This window comes from Cucurbita moschata, unplaced genomic scaffold, assembly GCF_002738365.1.
Source record: "Cucurbita moschata cultivar Rifu unplaced genomic scaffold, Cmos_1.0 Cmo_Scf00070, whole genome shotgun sequence".
In the NCBI taxonomy this organism is placed as follows: domain Eukaryota; kingdom Viridiplantae; phylum Streptophyta; class Magnoliopsida; order Cucurbitales; family Cucurbitaceae; genus Cucurbita; species Cucurbita moschata.
In genome coordinates, this window is record NW_019268586.1 from 26,708 (window position 1) to 42,320 (window position 15,613).

Below are 15,613 nucleotides of genomic sequence, written 5' to 3' on the forward strand. Positions count from 1 at the left end.
TACTGACTCAATGCTCATAGTATTACACAATTCCAGTATTTATAGCTAATACACTCGGCAAGAAATAGTAAATCATAGAAATCTAGATAAACTCAAATCTAATAACAATCTCCTAAAATCTTGATAGTTTGAATATTTTAATCATATCTAACTACTCTAAATCATATTTTCATTTTGAATACTTTGAATCATATCTCAACACTCCCCCATGATTCAAAGTTGTAGACGTAAGTACAGAGCTTTTCTTCTGACAAGGCCTTCGTAAGTATGTCTGCTTTAACCCGTACAATGTTTGTCTCAGCTTGTATACCTTTGTTTCTTTGTCTTTCTTTATGAATCCCTCTGGCGGTGTTACATAAACTTCTTCTTGTAAATCTCCATAGAACTTTTCGTTTGGTAGGTCAACCATATCCCATGTTTCATCTTTCTTAAAGGACTGCATCTCTACTGTCATGGCTTTCTTCCCGTCTTCTTTTTCAGTTGCTTCTTCATAATTCATAGGGTCATGATTGGTTTTGACGTTCACCGTGTCTTTTTCCTTAACTTGCATCTCTTTTTTATTTCCAAGTTGCACCTTGATTCTTTACGTCTCATCAAGCTCTTGGAATAAAGATTTGATGTCTGTCATATGGTTCGAGCATCCGCTATCAACAAACCATAAGTTACTTTCTTTTGGATTCGTATCCATGCATGCCATAAACAACTTTTCTTTTTCTCCATTCTCTACTGCAAAATTCATTAGTTGATTTTTATACCAACAATCATATTTTGTGTGACCATACCTTCTACAATGGTAACATTGTATGACATTCCTTTGTTCATTGAATTGTCTCTGTCCATCACTTCTCCACCTGTTATCACGATCGCCATGGAAGCTGCGAAATCCTTCTCTTCCACAACTTCTACTTGCTAAACAAACATTTTCTTTTTCGTTGCCTTCGTTGTTGGCTGTCTCCACTTGTAGTGCCTTTTCTATATTTTCTCTTTTGTTGCCTTCGTTGTTGGTTGTCTCCACTTGTAGTGCCTTTTCTATATTTTCTCTTTCGTTGCCTTCGTTGTTGTCTGTCTCCACTTGTAGTGTCTTTTCTTCATTCCTTTCTGATGATTTATTGATTCTTGACTCATGAGCCTGAAGCAAACCCATCAGTTCATCAACGGAGAGTATTGATAGATCCTTAGTAGCTTCTTCTATGGTAGTCGCCACATGGTCAAACTTTGGAGTCAAGCTTCTCAACACCTTTGCAACAATTGTTTCGTCTGAAATTTTCTCTCCATAGGTACGCATCGGACTGACTATTGTCATTGTTCTGGACAAAAAATCAGCAATTGATTCGCCATTCATCATGAGCAGAGTTTCAAAATCACGTCTTAAAGATTGCAATTTAAGACGTGATTTTGACTTTTGAATCTCCCTCAAACTCCTTCAGTAGAATTGACCATGCTTGCTTTGATGTAGTTGCTGCTGCAATTCGTGAAAAGATAGTCTCATGAACTGCTTGCTGAATAATGAATAGAGCATTGACATCATTTTTCTTGGTTTCCCTTAGTGTCTCCTCTTCTTCAATTGTGGGTTCTGATATATCAACGAACCCGTACTCCACCAAGTCCCATAGCTCCTGCGATCTGAGCAAGGTCTTCATCTTGATGCTCCACCACTCATACTTCTCACCATTAAAGATTGGCAACAACGGTGCAAAAAAGAAAAACCAGCTACTGCCATTTTTGTTTTGGAAAAGAAAATAATCACTCGCCCTTGTGTCGAACGAACTTGGCTCTGATACCAAAATTGTTGGAAAGTGGGATAGTGAAAGAGATAGGAATGGATAGGAATAGATGAAAGCTACCGTGCTTTATTATTGTCTACGGACTCAATGCTCAGAGGGTTACACAAGTATTTATAGCTAATACACTGGACCAGAAATAGTAAATCATAGAAATCTAGATAAACTCAAATCTAATAACAATCTCCTAAAATCTTGGGTTACACAAGTATTTATAGCTAATACACTGGACCAGAAATAGTAAATCATAGAAATCTAGATAAACTCAAATCTAATAACAATCTCCTAAAATCTTGGTAGTTTGAATATTTGAATCATATCTAACTACTCTAAATCATATCTTCATTTTGAATACTTTTAATCATATCTCAACATTTAATTCCCTAATTTTTTTTTCTTTGGGTTGCATTTTAATTGTGTTTTCATGTATTCCAAATTTAATTCTGTTTTCATGTATTCCAAATTTCTAGTTGATCTCTGTTTCCAAATCTTTCCTTGTTAAACCATTCTATCTTTAATCTATTCATTTGGCTAGGAATAAAAATTTAATTTAATATTACTAATATGACAAAAATTTAATCTAATATTACTAATCTAACGTGATTTACTAGAAATGATTAATGCTTAATTTCTAACTCAACGTTCGACCATTGTAATAATTCAACGAAAATATGAGTATAATTGGTTGTGATTTCTAAAAAAAATATGATAAAAGAAAATGAAGATTTAATATATACGTTATTGATCAGATCTATCTCACTTAAATTTTCCATGAATGGTAAAGGTCATTCTAATTTTTTTTTTCTCTCAAGTAAATCTAATAATTATTGTTTTTCTTTTTCTTTTTGTAGTAACGGTTACTTTCTGGCGTAAGGACGGGCATAATTGTGAAAAGAGACGAGAGATTAAAACCGACTGAAAGTCTTAAATAACGTGCGACCTACTCTAAACTTGAATTAGTGTCACAACTTTTAATTAATGAAGAAAAATAATGATAACTATATTGATGGAGAAAGGAAGCTGGGGAGGGAAAATGTAAATTCTCTCTAGAAAGCTGATGTTTTTTCTTCTCGTGTTTGATAAAACTATACGTTTTTGTCCATAATATCATAAGAACCTAATAAAGAGCCATAATTCAAAACATCATATCTTCAAAAGCTCTAACTATTACAATATTAACCTCATCGTACGTCCAATGTGGACAGGTAGGTTCAAAACCTAATGATCGAACATTGTAATGTACAAAATGTTTCTTTCGGCGTCCATGAATGCGCCCTCACAGGCTTCAACTTTGCCCCATCCACATCGTCATTCAGATTCGATGGCTTAATGCAACTCTTGTCTTGTGACTTCACCGAATAAACCTTGCACTGGTCGTGTCTCATCACATTCTTCGGTATCACCAACCGAAAGTAGTTGTTTTTGTCAGTGGTGGCCATTTCCATCAACGGAACGTACCTTGGTATTCTTGCATGACAACTTCATTGTAGCACCTATAAATACATAGAGGTCGATGCCAATTTAAGTCCCTTTCACCATCTATGACATGTTTTGAAGGATGATAAAGGTCATTTCAGCATTACGCAGAGCGAATGCACGTGTTTCGTGAACAAACAAAAATTATCTGAATGCAATGTAGGAACATCAACCCTCTATATTGGTATGATATTGTCGACTTTGAACATAAGTTTTTACGGCTTTCCTTTTGGTTTCCTCAAAAAATCTCATACAAATGGAAATAGTGTCCATGACTTATGTTGGATTTATGCCGGTAATTAATTATTTAGTTTTTAACAATAATTTTATTATTTTATTTGTAATTTAATTGTTATCCATGATATGAAAATTCAAGGTTATTAATGTAATTTTGGACAGTATGTGGTTGACATACAAGAGGATCTTGTTCATGTAATAACTTAAAGAGTCTATAGTATATGGATAAGGTTGGGTGTCATATCCTGGTAACATTATTGATACGGCCCACTTTGTAATCTTTACAAATGATTTGATCTAGATCGTTCATGTGGAGAGATGTAAGTGGGGGTATCCTATAAAATGAATTTGTATAAAACTACCTAGAAATATTTAATCTCTCTTTATAAATCTGTTAATTGAGAAGATAATATTTTACATGATGATCATATGCGACTCGATTTTAATCTTAAGTGAGTTATGAACACGTGCCTGTGAGGGCTTGTCCTTTAATTTACATGGGTGAGAATGACTCTTTTAGCCGATTCAATATGCCTACAATTTTGGGGACTTACCAAATGGAGACTTGGGAACATAATACTGATTTCGGGACTTGAGCAATGGACCCCACCCTCTCATTGGCCCAAAAGGGACTTGGTTTATGATTTGATCATAAACAAATTGTTTATTAGAGAATCGGTGGTACTTAATGTGAAAGATGTAATTACAGGGATAAAGCGGACTTTTGAGTTAGTTTGTAATTATGAACAAACTTGCCTGTAATGATTATATCAATGGACATAACTTGTCCTACAGTGCATAAGAATGCAATTTTAGATCTATAGTGGAGTGACCTATAGTTAATGAATGAAAATTGGTTAATTAAAAAGTTTAATTAATTAATTTTATATCATTGGGCTTATAATAGGTAGGTCTATAGGGTCCCTTGTTAGCTCATAATAACACTAAATTGTTCCATTTATTTGAATGAAAATTTGAACTATTCAAATTTATATTTAATATATTAGATATATTAATATAAAGAGAAAATAAATTTAATTTAAAATGTTAAATTAATATTTAATATATTAGATATACTAAATAAATAAATAAAATATATTTAATTTGAAGGGTTCAAAATAATATTTAATATATTAGATACATTAAATATAAATGGAGAAAAATATAATAATTTGAAGTGTTGAATTAATATTTAATATATTAGATATATTAAAAAAAATATATTTATTGTATTTGATACATTTAAATATCAAATCTGTATTTTGATACATTACATAAAAATATATTTAAAATTTGAATGAGATTCAAATTAGTTAAATATATATTAGGATATCTTCTAATATTTAAATATGATTTATATAAGATATTATATCCTAATATATTAAATATGTAAATATATTATTTGGCAAAAATCCTCCAAAGGTCGTTGAGCCAAAAACATACGAATCTCTCCCACTTTCTCTAGAAAATGAAATTACATCTACAAAAAATCCTCAAAACTATTTTCTCTCATCCCTTAGGGGATTTTCTTTCAAGAGGCTCCCATGAGCCATGACCTTGTGTTCGAGTCATAGCAAGGAAGATTTCGTGGAATGTTGAAGAGCTTTTGCATGGTTGAAATACTTCAAGGAGTGTTGCAAACTAGGGTTTCTATAGAGTTCTTACTCTCGAATTTATTGCTTTTCTTTTAATTCTTAATAAAATCAAAACGGTTCTCAATGCTTCCGCTACGTAGATGAAGAGTTTATTCCCTTCAGCTTATATGTTTATAGTCACACAACACACACACTCGATATAGATGAACTCAAAAAATAGGAGAGAGAAAATGTAGGGAGAGATATTAGTTAGATGTTTATATTAATGACTTCAACTATGTATAGAGTGGTGCATTATCAATACATTGTATAATGAGGATGGTTCAATTTACTATATTTACCTTAAACATATATATAACTATCTTATTTATGATATATAACTTTAATATATATTATTATTGAGCATGCTATAAACAAGCACCAAACTCTATAACGTAACATTATATACCTATGATCTCCCCATTAATAAACTAACATGACTCCAACATACAATGTAAATCATATAATTGGCACGTAAAACTACGGCTAAACATACAAGTAGGTTTACCATAAATCTAACATTTAAAGTAAAAATAAAATTTTGTGAACTGACACACGTCAGGCGGCGATCGCACTAGGCAAGGAGACGGCGATCGCATTAGGCAAGGAGAGGGTCATGTGTCAAGCAAAAGGAAGGATGAACTTTGCCTGTTGGGGAGTAGACACATGTCAGACAACGAGAAGATGCATGCCAAAAATTGTTTGAAAAACTTCCCGAGAGGTTTTAACACGGGACTGTGGGGTCGAAGTGACAAGTTGGGATGAAAAAAATTTATGGAAAAAATAGCGAAAATTTGTATTTGATGTGGGTGCGAGGAAGAAGTTGACACAAGTCAGGAAGCGATCGCATCAAGCAAGGACAAGGTCATGTATAGGTCTGAACCCAAGAATGTGGGGTCAAAGTGACAAGTTATCATGTGCCACATGTCAAACTAAGGACATAGGTACTCCTTATTCGGTCTTATATCCTAAAACTCATAATTTGTAAATAAAAACATATTCTATTTGAAATAAAGTTATTATTGATATTTATTCAATAAAGATTGTTATTGAATTAAGCGAATTTCACGATCATTAATCTAAATCCAATAAACTAAGAATACTCTGGCTATAGTATGAATACTTGAACTATATGTAGAGACCTAAAAGTGGATCGAGTTCAAGTATAGAGTCAAAATGATCTATACTACTTGGATAAGGCTGAGTATCTTATCCTGGGGACACTATGGATGCGACCCACTTTTGTATATGATATAAACAATGTGATCACTAAACTGTACATGTGGAGACATGAGAGTGGGGGCATCCTGTGCAAGGAGTATTGTATAAGATCAGACCATGAAGAAAGTCACTCTCATTTTATAATGTCGTTTACTGTTGAGACTGATTTTTTCATTCGATGACCTAGGTAACTCGATCTTAATCCTGAGCTAACTATGAACTCCTGTTTATTCGAAATTATCCTTAGATTTGCATGGGTAAGAGTGGCCCGAGTTTTCCGACTCAATAAGCCTCTCATTTCAGGGGTAAGATTGGGTGAATAGTTGGGAACTTGAGGTGCAAGATAGAATTCGCTCCTACCTGCTTTTAGGGATAATAGAGAGGTTCTCTTAAGTAATGACTCTAGATCTTGAACAAGGGGCTCCACCCTCTCATTGGCCCAAGAGGGATTCAGTTTAGTGGTTGGACCACAAACCAATTGTTCATTAGAGGATCAGTGGGACTTATGGAACAAGATGTAACTTCAGTAGTAAAACGGTAAATTGACCTAGCTCTAGTTACGAACACTTGTGAAGAATCGACTTACTAATCATGGTGATATCAAATGGACAGAAATACATCTATAGTGAAGGGAGTGTAACTACTAGGATACAGTGGAGTGTCCTAGTAGTTAACGAATGTTGGTTAATGAGTTTAGCTAGTTAATCTCGGATCATTGGAGCCATGATCTGTAGGTTCATTAGGTCCCCCTGCTAGCTCATATCGAACTAAACCTTAGAAAAGTGTGACGAGTGAGTTCAAAGTGTTCAAATTCAAATTAGGGGATATGCGCTAAATATATACGACATATTTAACCGCATTTTGTTTAGTAGATTTAAATATAATAATTATGAATAGAGATTCAAAATCAATATGTGATAAATATTAATTAAATTTTTTAATTAATCTTTTAATATTATTTTAATTTAAAATTAATTATTGAATTAAAATAAAGAAAGTTAAAAGGTTGACTTGAATGAAAAAATCCATGTTTAAGTGAGTGGAATATTGAATGTCAATATATGGTTTAACCAAACATGTATGATTGACGAATAACCCCACAAATTTGAGTGTCAAACTTTGGTAATCTCAAATTTGCATCACCATGCAAATATGACTCTATAAATGGAGTAATAAAGGTACCTTGAAAGTTTCTTGAAAAAATTTTGAAAAACTCCCTAAAAAACTATTTCTTCATATATACTAAATTCTTTCCAAGTTTAAGTTACTCACGGGTTTCCACAATCTTGTTCTAAGGCTGGAGAATAGTAGGGAAGACACTAGTGGTGGTTCGAAACCGATTCGTGAGGAAAACGGAATTAATATAAGAAAGGAATTTGGGTTGGGATTTATGCCTTAAAACTTCGTAATTAATTATTTAGTTGTTTAACCATAACTTTTATTATTTTATTTGTAATTTAATTGTTATCCATGGTATGAAAATCCAAGGTTATTAATGTAATCTTGAACAGCATGTGGTTGACATACAAGAGTATCGTGTTCAAGTAATAACCTAAAGAGTCTATAGTATATGAATAAGGTAGGGTGTCTTATCCTGGTAACACTATTGATACGGCCCACTTTGTAATCGTTACAAATGATTTGATCCAAATCGTTCATGTGGAGACATGTAAGTAGAGGTATTTTATACAATGAGTTTGTATAAGACTGGACCAAGAAATATTTAATCTCTCTTTATAAATCCGTTAATTGAGAAGATTAATATTTCACATAATGATCATATGCGACTCGATCTTAATCCTGAGTGAGTTATGAACTCTTGCCTGTGAGGACTTGTCCTTTAATTTACATGGGTGAGAATGACTCTTTTAGCTGATTCAATATGCCTGCCATTTTGGGACTTCACCAAATAGGGAGTTGGGAACATAATATCATGGGATGGAATTCACTCATTTCCATATAAGAAAAGTAGATTAATTGTTCTCTTAAGTAATGATTTTGGGACTTGAACAATGAGGCCCCACCCTCTTATTGGCCCGAGAGGGACTTGGTTTATGATTGGATCATAAACAAATTGTTCATTAGAGAATCAGTGATACTTAAGGTGAAAGATGTAATTACAGGGATAAAACGGACTTTTGATCTAGCTGTAATTATGAACAACTCGTGAAGGATCGATTTGCTTGTAATGATTATATTAATGGACATAGTTTGTCCTACCGTGCATAAGAGTGCAACTTTAAATCTATAGTGGAGTGATCTATACCGTTAATGAATGGAAATTGATTAATTAAGTTTAATTAATTAATTTTGTATCATTGTAGCTTATGTAGCTTATAATCTGTAGATTCATAAGGTCTCCTCACTAGCTCAAAGTAATATTAAAATGTTCCATTTATTTGAAAGAAAATTTGAAGAGATCAAATTCATATTTAATATATTAGATATATTAAATATAAAAGAGAAAATAAATTTAAATTGAAATGTCACGTTAATATTTAATATATTAGATATATGAAATAAATAGGACCTTTGGATTGAGCCAAAGATGCAACAATCTCTCCCATTTTCTCTGGAGAATGAAATTACATCTCACGAGAATTCTCGAAATTATTCTTCTCCAATTCTTTAGTGATTTTCTTTCCAGAGGCTTCCATAAGCTTTGACCTTGGGTTCGAGTCATAGCAAGGAAGATCTCGTGGAATGTTAATGAGCTTTTGCATGGTTGGATAACTTCAAGGACTTGCAAGCTAGGGTTTTTATAAAGGTAGAGTTTTTACTCTCGTATTTATTGCTTTTGTTTTAATTCATAATAAAAATCAAAACGGTTACTAATGCTTCCGCCATGTGGATGAAGAGTTCATTCCCTTCAATTTGAACTACAAAAGATAGTACTTAAATTCCTTGAGTTTTAATGCTTTTGGACATGCTAAATAATTTACTAAAATTAATGTACTTAGAGTACCTAAGATTCAAATTGGTTCTGTATGAGTGATGTTAACACCCTGACTCCTCCCTCAAGTGTGTGGATTACTTGTACGTGTACCTGTTTGTGAGGGCGCATGAGGTTGGCTCTTTTCACTGTTTTAACCTTCGTTCATTTGCTTTTACTCTGATTTCGATTCTGACCTTATTTTCGTTTGTGTTATGACTCACTAGAGAAATTTCAAGAAAAAAAAATTATCTCATGAAGACATGTGTCACCCATGTAAGTATCAATTTGGACTTTCTTTCAAGTGTTACTTATAGGAGCGGCTGACGTGCTAGTATTTATGCATATTTTACTTTATGTTGTTAGAATATGCATGATTAAGACTTTAGAAGGACAATTTTAAGAAAAATACATGGCATGTTATAGAAATTATAAAAATGTCCCAACAATGATATTTTGAGATGTATGTTGTTTTTAATACTTTCGACTATGGTAGAAAGGAGAATGAGATGTTGTGATTTGTGCTCTAGGTGATTGATGGATGGTATCTTTTTATTGAGCTTATGGTTAGAATAAGAATATGACGCCAAAGCTAGGGTGGTTTCACGTTGACCTAGGTTAGTACGTTTCTAGTAGACTGAGCACCTTAGGATCATGAGTTAGAGGTTACCTTAGTGCTCCTAGAAATGAGATTAATCTCGAGGAGCAAATCTATCTTGGAAATGTGGGATGAGATTTAAACTACCTAGACGTCCATAAAAACTTAATAAAATTCGGTGTCAAAGACGAATTGGAAAGCTTAACACCCTTAACACTAGCAGTGTGCCGATAAAGTAACTCAAATGCTTCCAAAAAGATGCCATGTACAGGCCTTACTAGATTACAGGAGGTTTTGAAAGCAATGAACGAAGAAATTGGGGGAAAAAAAGAGAATGAAAATTTTCTAATTTTTATCAAAATTTTCGATTTTTAAAATTTTATTAAGGAAGAATTTCAAGTTCCTCAAAAAAATAATTTAAAATAATAAAATGGCCAAATTACCAAAATGCCCTTAAAAATATGGATAATTACAAACATGTCATTCCGGCAAGAATATGAGTTTCCACAATGACCATATGCACAAAATCTGTCAAATCTGAAAGTCAACCTTTTGATCTCCTCCAAAATTGGACACAATCTATAACACTAACCCATAACCCATCCAAGTGCTAGAATTTAGAACTAAGGACGACAAGGCTATGATTTGAGTAGATAATTCGAAAGGAAGATCCAAAAAAACTCAAAATAGAATTATGACAATTTTGGACATTTCAATGGTGGTGGATCATCCACCTATAAATCATGAATGAGGGGCAACTAATTGGAACAAGAAGTGAGCCTAATCAAGTCCTGAATCGAGAGTTACGTGCGGTTAGATTTTGGACATCGTGTTCTCAGGTTAACCACAAATTTGAGAGCTACAGTCCATCATTCCTCCTCAAACTTATTTCTACACCTTCTAAGTAAGATTACCCATAAGTTTGGTAAAGGGAGGAAGCTTCGAATGTCCCACTCCTATTCCCCCAATTCTCTTCGCCATTGAAGGCTCAAAGGAGAGAACAAATCCAATTCGAGGCTACATAAGTATTCACCTGATGAGACTTACCGCAATCAATTTTTGCACACCTAATGATCATTTTTTAAGAAGGACGCGAGAGAGACAACCTCATGAACATGAGTAATCAAGGAAATTTGATATTAGGTAAGATTTGGGTTAAACCTCGAATCCTTTTTTACGACCCTTAATACTCAAAATTTAATGAATCATGTTAAAGATCACGTATTTGTTTAGATTGCTGTCAGTTAGTATCTAATTAAATCTCCCTTAGGAGTTAAATCTAGTTTTTTATTTAATTTAGTTTTTGATTTGATTAGATTTTATTTTGATTTGTTTACTAGTTTGTTACTAGATTTTCTGCAGATTTTTAAGGTAGATTTTCTAGATATCTCTTTCTATTCTCGGTGTATATATAGAGCATTCTTGCTCTTCAAAATTTAATCATCTCATCTACCATTCAATAAATCCCTCTTTCACCAACAATTGGTATCAGAGCTATCTTCTTAAGGGATCTGTGAGATCAAAATGGGAGAATCAAGTTTTTCAGCTGTTGCACTACCAGTCTTCGATGGAGACAATTATCAAATGTGGGCAGTTCGTATGGAGACTTATTTGGAGGCCTTGGATCTATGGGAAGCAATAGAAGAGGATTACGAGGTCCCTCCGCTTCCAACAAATCCTACTGTAGCACAAATCAAATTACAGAAGGAAAAGAAGACAAGGAAATCAAAGGCAAAAGCTTGCCTATTTGCCGATGTATTTGAAATGATCTTCATGCGAATAATGTCCCTCAAAACAGCAAAAGAAATCTGGGATTATCTCAAGGCTGAATATGAAGGAGATGAGAGGATTCGTGGAATGAAAGTCCTGAATTTGATCAGGGATTTCGAGTTGCAGAAGATGAAGGAGTCAGAGTCGGTAAAAGAGTACTCTGACAGACTTCTCAGCATCGCCAACAAGGTGAGATTGCTTGGTTCTGTATTAAATGATTCCAGGATCATTGAAAAGCTGCTAGTCACTCTTCCAGAGAAGTTTGAAGCCACCATTGCTACTCTGGAGAACACCAAAGACTTGTCAAAGATTTCTCTCACAGAGCTCTTGAATGCTTTACAAGCGCAAGAGCAAAGGAGGTCTATGAGACAAGAAGGGGTGATTGAAGGCGCCTTACTTGTTGAGCATCAAGACAGCCGCAGGTATAAAAACAACAAAAATTTCAAAAATCAATTGACGTATGGAGATTCATCTGCCAATTATCAAAAGACAAAAGGAGGAGGTTTCAAAAAATCCTATCCACCTTGCCGCCATTGTGAGAAGAAAGGTCATCCACCATACAAGTGTTGGAGAAGACCTGACTCCTTCTGCTCCAAATGCAATCAACTTGGACATGAAGCTGTGATCTGCAAAGCCAAAGATCTGGTGAAAGAAGTAGATGCACAGGTCGTTGATCAAGAAGAAGAAGAAGAAGAAGATCAATTGTTTATGGTCACTTCTTCCTCAAGCAAAGAATCAAGCGAGAGCTGGTTGATTGACAGTGGGTGCACAAATCACATGACATATGACAGGGAGTCTTTTGAGGAATTAAGAGACACCGAAGATAAGAGAGTGAGGATTGGCAATGGTGAACACTTGGAAGTCAAGGGAAAAGACACAGTAGCTATAACAAGCTATGAAGGTACAAAATTTATTTCAGATGTTTTATTTGTGCCTAAAATTGATCAAAATCTCTTGAGCGTTGGTCAGTTACTTAATAAAGGTTATAATGTGTTGTTTGAGAATAAGTGGTGCTTGATCAAAGATGCTAGTGGCAAAGACTTGTTCAACGTCAAAATGAAAGGAAAAAGCTTTGCTCTAAATCCGATGGCCTTTATATCTAGAGCTGGTGCCACTAGGACTTGGCACAAAAGACTTGGGCACTTTGATCATCGAGGTTTGCTTCAGATACAGTCAAAGAAACTGGTAGAAGAACTCACTGACATTGATGATGACATGTCTCCTTACCGTGCTTGTAATTTTGGGAAGCAACATAGGCAACTCTTTCCTAAACAGGCATGGAGAGGCTCTGAAAAGCTGCAACTGGTTCATGCTGATCTTTGTGGTCCTCAGCGAACACCATCACTAAATGGTAATCTTTATTACATTGCTTTTATTAATGAACTAACAAGAATGTGTTGGATATTCTTGCTAAAGCAAAAGTCAGAAGTTGCGGGTGGATTTTGGAAATTCAAAACCAAAGTTGAGAATGATGGTGCATGCTTGATTCAGACTATAAAGTCAGATAATAGCAAGGAGTACACTTTAGAAACTTTTAACAGATTTTGTTTAAAGGCTGGAATTGAACATCAATTGACAGCACCATACACTCCTCAACAGAATGACGTTAGTAAAAGGAGGAATAGATTCATAATGGAGATGACGAGACGCATGCTTCATAAGAAGGATCTTCCAAAACGTTTTTGGAGAAAAGCAGCAAACACTGTTGTGTGCTTGCAAAGTCGAATTTCAACAAAAGATGTGAAGGTCCTCACACCATTTGAAGTTTGCATGTTAGAAGAGTCTGAAGATAAACGACTAGAAGGGTCTGAAGATGAACGACAAGATGCTTTGGTTGATGATGCACCTGTCAGAGGAGGAGCTCTCAGTGATCGAGAAAAACAAAATCTGGGAGTTGGTTGATCGACCTCTAAACAGAAAAATAATTGGAGCAAGATGGGTGTTCAGAAAAAAGCTTGGAGTTCACAACATCTAAACAAGGAGGAGTGTTAAAGATCACGTATTTGTTTAGATTGCTGTCAGTTAGTATCTAATTAAATCTCCGTTAGGAATTAGATCTAGTTTTTTATTTAATTTAGTTTTTGATTTGATTAGATTTTATTTTGATTTGTTTACTGGTTTGTTACCACATTTTATGCAGATTTTTAAGGTAGATTTTCTAGATATCTTTTTCTATTCTTAGTGTATATATAGAGCATTCTTGCTCTTCAAAATTTAATCATCTCATCTACTATTCAATAAATCCCTCCTTCACTAACAAATCATTTAGCTTGAGGGTACTAAATGAGGTGTGTTTGATGAAGTAGCTGAGGTTTAATACGCCCCGAATCGAGCTACCGAATAGAAGGAAGAATCGTGTTTTGGGTTGAGTTGTAGACCGAGGAAGAAAACTCGAAATTAGCCTCAACCATGCCTAGTCGTTTTCCTTAGAGTTATTCCTTTAGCTTCAGTAAAGTATAGGGGAGATTTTTGGTGAAGAAGGTGTGGCTCAATAGAGCCTAGATCGTCCTGCCCAATAACAACGACTTTTGGGTTTTCTTCGACGACGAAAACAGTTTTTCCTCAACTTTGGATTCCTATAACTTATGTAGTAGTTCACGAGCAAGTGAGATACCAATTCCAAACTCTTCATTGACACTCCAACTAAGTTTCATGAAAGAATCAAGGGGAGAAATGTCATAGAAGGGGCTGGCAGACTCCATTTCAGACGAAGGGCACTGTTATGCAGCATCTTCTACCCTTGCGGGAGAAAGAAGACGGTAACGTGGTTGGTTCAATATTGTCCCTCCTTGGTTTTCATCAAATTGAATCCCTTCTTTGCCAATTATCACAAAATTCATAATGGTTCGAGAAACTATACTCAAAGTTACCCAAGAAAATTTGGAGGAAATCGAGTTTTGAAAGCTCAAGAATCGAGGCCCCGAACACTGTACAAGAGGTAAGTAGCCTTCGGTTCATTATCTAGATGACCTCCAAATGCTATGAAATTTTATATTAGACCTTATTCTATAATGTTAGATGATGTTGTGTAGATTGAAAGTCATTGGAATACATTAAGTAGCTTAATCAAGACATGGGGTAAAATGGCCATAATACCCCTCCTACATTTCACCCCACTATAGGACTAATAAGATACCCATGTAACTCTACTTATGATCCTATAACGGTGGTACCGAATCACTAGTAGGATTCCATACTCATTATGCCATGTTAGGCAACTCTTTAGCATTTTTCTAAAGAAAAACCTTCCAGCTTTAAAGCCTAACCTTTAGGTTAGGTATAAACCTAGGTTCATAAATAATTCAAGAAAGTATCTACGACTACATGAATAACATACTAAATAAGTTGCTAGGATCCATGCTCTTAAGTAATCATTTTCTTCCATTATGATGTATACTATGAGGCCCCTATTCCTCTTTAGGTAGGAGGCCTTGCAATATGCATCATAAGCTGGATCTTATCATGGGTTTACCTTTTCCATCACCTAAATAAGATGCCCTATACCACTATTTACAAGCAGAATAACACGATTATAACAGCACCACTCATAAATTCATGTGGAGAGAATTAAAGATTACTTTATGGTAAAGTTTTCAAGATCAGTATACGATATATGACCCCTAAGTACTATGTTCTTAAAAATATAACAAGAAGGGATATCCTACCTTAATATCACAATTAAAAGCCTATAAGTAGGCTATTTATTGAGTTTTTATTCACTCCATTTTTATCATTGTTTTTCAAGTAACTAGGAGCTGGTCAGCGAATGGAAGCGGACTTTGGAGCGAGGGCCATGGACTACATTTTGTGTTTATCTTTTGTGTCCGTTTCTTATTTTGTGTTTGAAATTGGTATATATAACCACTACTTTAATATATTATTAGTATAAATGTATGAACTTATGTTTCAGCTATCTTTTAAATAATTTTACAAAAAAAAAAAAAAAAAAAAAAAAAAAAATTCT

General features: G+C 34.3%; 1 protein-coding gene across 1 annotated transcript; it reads right to left on the bottom strand.

Annotated features, from left to right (window-relative positions):
* Nucleotides 1–583: 583 nt before the first annotated feature.
* LOC111438050 lies at nt 584–3,220 on the bottom strand. The gene is made up of 3 exons (XM_023076004.1): nt 3,062–3,220; nt 1,390–1,661; nt 584–1,307 (listed from the first exon to the last, which is right to left on the bottom strand). Exons 1-3 carry the CDS (start codon nt 3,218–3,220, stop codon nt 584–586), a joined length of 1,155 nt encoding a protein of 384 aa, XP_022931772.1.
* Between the last annotated feature and the right edge of the window lie 12,393 nt (nt 3,221–15,613).

Coding starts and splice junctions, on each gene's coding strand:
- LOC111438050 (XM_023076004.1), bottom strand. CDS start 3,220: ATGGCCACCACTGACAAAAACAACTACTTTCGGTTGGTGATACCGAAG. Junction 1,662..3,061: donor ATGGGGCAAAGTTGAAGCCT/GTGAGGGCGCAT, acceptor AATGGTGAGAAG/TATGAGTGGTGGAGCATCAA. Junction 1,308..1,389: donor GATTCAAAAGTCAAAATCAC/GTCTTAAATTGC, acceptor TTTTTTGTCCAG/AACAATGACAATAGTCAGTC.